Source organism: Triticum aestivum, chromosome 5B, assembly GCF_018294505.1.
Source record: "Triticum aestivum cultivar Chinese Spring chromosome 5B, IWGSC CS RefSeq v2.1, whole genome shotgun sequence".
Lineage (NCBI taxonomy): Eukaryota > Viridiplantae > Streptophyta > Magnoliopsida > Poales > Poaceae > Triticum > Triticum aestivum.
In genome coordinates this window covers 448,618,107-448,620,765 of record NC_057807.1, presented here as the reverse complement: position 1 = coordinate 448,620,765, position 2,659 = coordinate 448,618,107, and the positions used below count along the sequence as shown (strand labels likewise).

The 2,659-nt window shown below is 54.8% G+C and overlaps 1 protein-coding gene across 1 annotated transcript; it reads right to left on the bottom strand.

Moving 5' to 3' along the window:
- Positions 1-454: 454 nt before the first annotated feature.
- On the bottom strand, positions 455-2,448 carry LOC123116387 (pirin-like protein At1g50590). The gene is made up of 4 exons (XM_044537349.1): positions 2,080-2,448; positions 1,911-1,978; positions 1,341-1,507; positions 455-1,238 (listed from the first exon to the last, which is right to left on the bottom strand). The coding sequence occupies exons 1-4, from the start codon at positions 2,231-2,233 to the stop codon at positions 710-712; spliced, it is 918 nt and encodes a 305-aa protein (XP_044393284.1). The 5' UTR covers positions 2,234-2,448; the 3' UTR covers positions 455-709.
- Positions 2,449-2,659: the final 211 nt, after the last annotated feature.

The following is a 2,659-nucleotide window of genomic DNA, read 5'->3' as shown; positions in this document are numbered from 1 at the left end:
GTAATTGAGGTGTCCGGATGTGGACGCCATTATTTGATGGATGACCAGTGAGTGCCCTCGGATGCACCAGGGCGCGTCCGCGAGTGTTTAAGGACAGAATTTGCCAAGTTCGGCTGTAGATGCTTTAACCAAGCCCATAAGTATGTCCACCCACCTCTCAGTAAAGCCAAACTTGAGCGTAATAGCTCACAGGAAGGCCACTCCACTTTATCATTCAGTATATGATTCTTGAAGTCGGAAATGCATTGCCGCTCTTAGGTGCCCCACACCCCTGTATGAGTACGGCAAAAAAAATAGCAGAAAATTAGAAGATTTTTTTTTTTGAAATTTTAGGATATCAACCTGGGTGCCCGTTGTACACCCGCATTCACTTTCGTGGGGAATGGGTGCCCATGGTATCCGTGACGAAGAAAATACAGTCCGACATATGATCCATCTAATTTTTTTCCTTCTACATAGGTTTTTTTTTAGAAAAAATCCCTATACGTAGGTATCCGTGGTATTTAGGAACGGAGGGAGGAGTAGTTTTTTATAATTCAGTATACTGTTTTTCTAGAATCAGTATACTGTACCTTTATGTTGTGGGATATGTACATGAAAGCGATCACTGATGTCGGGATGAAAGAAAGAAATAAATAAACAAATAAATAACCTCGTACACGAAATGCGCACAGTACGTTCTTCACAGTTTGTCCTCCCATTCTTTGTTTCACCCTACGTACTCTAGCTCTAGCGCGATCATCGCCTGCGACTTCCAATGCTTGGCCTTCTCGAACCCGTTGATGAAGTACTCGAAGTCGTTGACGGTGGCGTCGATCTCCTCCTCGGTGTTCATCACGAACGGGCCCAGCTGCGCCACGGGCTCGCCGATGGGCTCGCCGGCCACGAGCACGAACCGGAGCGGCTTGTCCGACCTGTTCCAAACCTCCACGCCGTCGCCGCCCTGCCCGAGCAGCAGCAGGTGGTGCGCCCCCGCCGGCTGCTCCGTCGGCCCGAACACGCCCTCGCCCTCGAGCACGTACACGAACGCGTTCCACGACGCCGGCACCGGCTGCCGCACGGGCGCGGCGGCGTGCGGGCGCACCGTGAAGTCAAGGTACATGGTCGGAGTCCGCGTGCGCACCGGCGACCGGGCGCCCATGGACTCCCCCGCGATGACGCGCACCGTCACGTCGCCGTCCGCCGACGTGGTGGACGCGATGTCCTTGCTCTGGAACTCCTGGTACCCCGGCTCGACCCTGGATCGATCGCACGTGTTAGTCATCGAGGCGCACATGACGCGGTCAGACGGCTCGCGTGACGTCGCGGGAGAGAGGAAGGTGAAGTTAATAAATGCTCACATTTTGTTCTTGGATGCGAGGTTGACCCAGAGCTGGAGGCCCTTGGAGGTGCCGGGGCCGGCGGGCATCTCGGAGTGCACGATGCCGCGGCCGGCCGTCATCCACTGCACGTCGCCGGCCTTGATCGTGCCACGGTGGCCCTCGAAGTCCTCGTGCGTCACCGCTCCCTGCAGCCAGCCAGAGGAAAGGGTCGTCAGGTCAGGGCGGTTAACCAACAAATCTACTCCCCGCGCCATCGTTGTCCCGTGAACATTCCTACTGGTACTTCTAATTTTCACACGGTTTTCAGTTATCTTTGAACGAAGATTTCGTTGTCATTCCACGAAAGCACAGGGGGTGGTTGGCGTAGTAGGGAGAGATCGATGCCAAGCTACCGAAAGCAGGACCCGCGTTCAGATAGCTTCTTCGAGTGAAGGGCAAGAAAAGTTGCAATTAAATTTTTTTTGCAGTAAAGTTGCAATTAAGTTTGACAAACAGAACGCGCTTGTTTTCCGTTGCATGTTTGGTAGTCAAAGGTGCCACTTCCGTTACAGCTTAATAATGAGAATTAAATAAGGAATGCATGCTTACCTCGAGCATGTAGGTGACGGTCTCGAAGCCCCGGTGTGGATGATCAGGGAACCCAGCCGGAGCAGAAGCTGCATGCAGCAAATTCGGACAAGGAATGGATCCATTAACGACGATTCCAAACGAAAATCCGAAGCAAACGAAGGGAAGAGCACCCTGCGGCGGGACTCACCTGAGAACTCGTCCAGGACGAGGAACGGGTCGAAGTACCTCAGCTCGAACCTGCCGATGCTGCGGCGGACGACGGCGCCGGCGCCCTCGTGCTGCGGCCGCGCCAGGAACCTCCTCACCACCTGCCGGGGCTTCGTCACCTCCATTGTCGACATAGACACCAGGCAAGGAAGGCGAATGGAGCGATGAATCTTTGTGTCGATGAATATGTGTGGAATTGTGGATATGGAAGTACTACGACGGCTTCGTCGCGGGTCTCTTATATAGGGCGCCACGGCTTGGGTGCGAGATCGCCTTGATTCCGTTACCTCCTCTCGTCTCCGGGACCGAAGGAGAGCGACAGTTCCTCCCTCCTCTCTCTCTCTCCAAGGTGTGGCGAATCGCCCAGCTAGTTTCTTGACCTTTTCTATCTTAATCTTGATACAAAGAGCCCGTCCGTCCCGAGGCGCATCGCTCCAAAAAGTCATGTGTTCGACAGCTCGATGTCGCCGTCGCCGTCCGCCGGTCACGCTGACGCCACGCGCACGCACGCCTTCCCTCCGCCGCTCTGCGAGCTGCGTGCGTCTGCCTTGTGCCAGCGT

What these genes read in the sequence shown, in the direction of transcription:
- LOC123116387 (XM_044537349.1), bottom strand. Translation starts at nt 2,233, where the DNA reads ATGTCGACAATGGAGGTGACGAAGCCCCGGCAGGTGGTGAGGAGGTTC. An exon ending in CGTCCTGGACGAGTTCTCAG is followed by an intron (nt 1,979 to 2,079) that starts GTGAGTCCCGCC and finishes TGCTGCATGCAG; the next exon opens with CTTCTGCTCCGGCTGGGTTC. An exon ending in CCGTCACCTACATGCTCGAG is followed by an intron (nt 1,508 to 1,910) that starts GTAAGCATGCAT and finishes GGCTGGCTGCAG; the next exon opens with GGAGCGGTGACGCACGAGGA.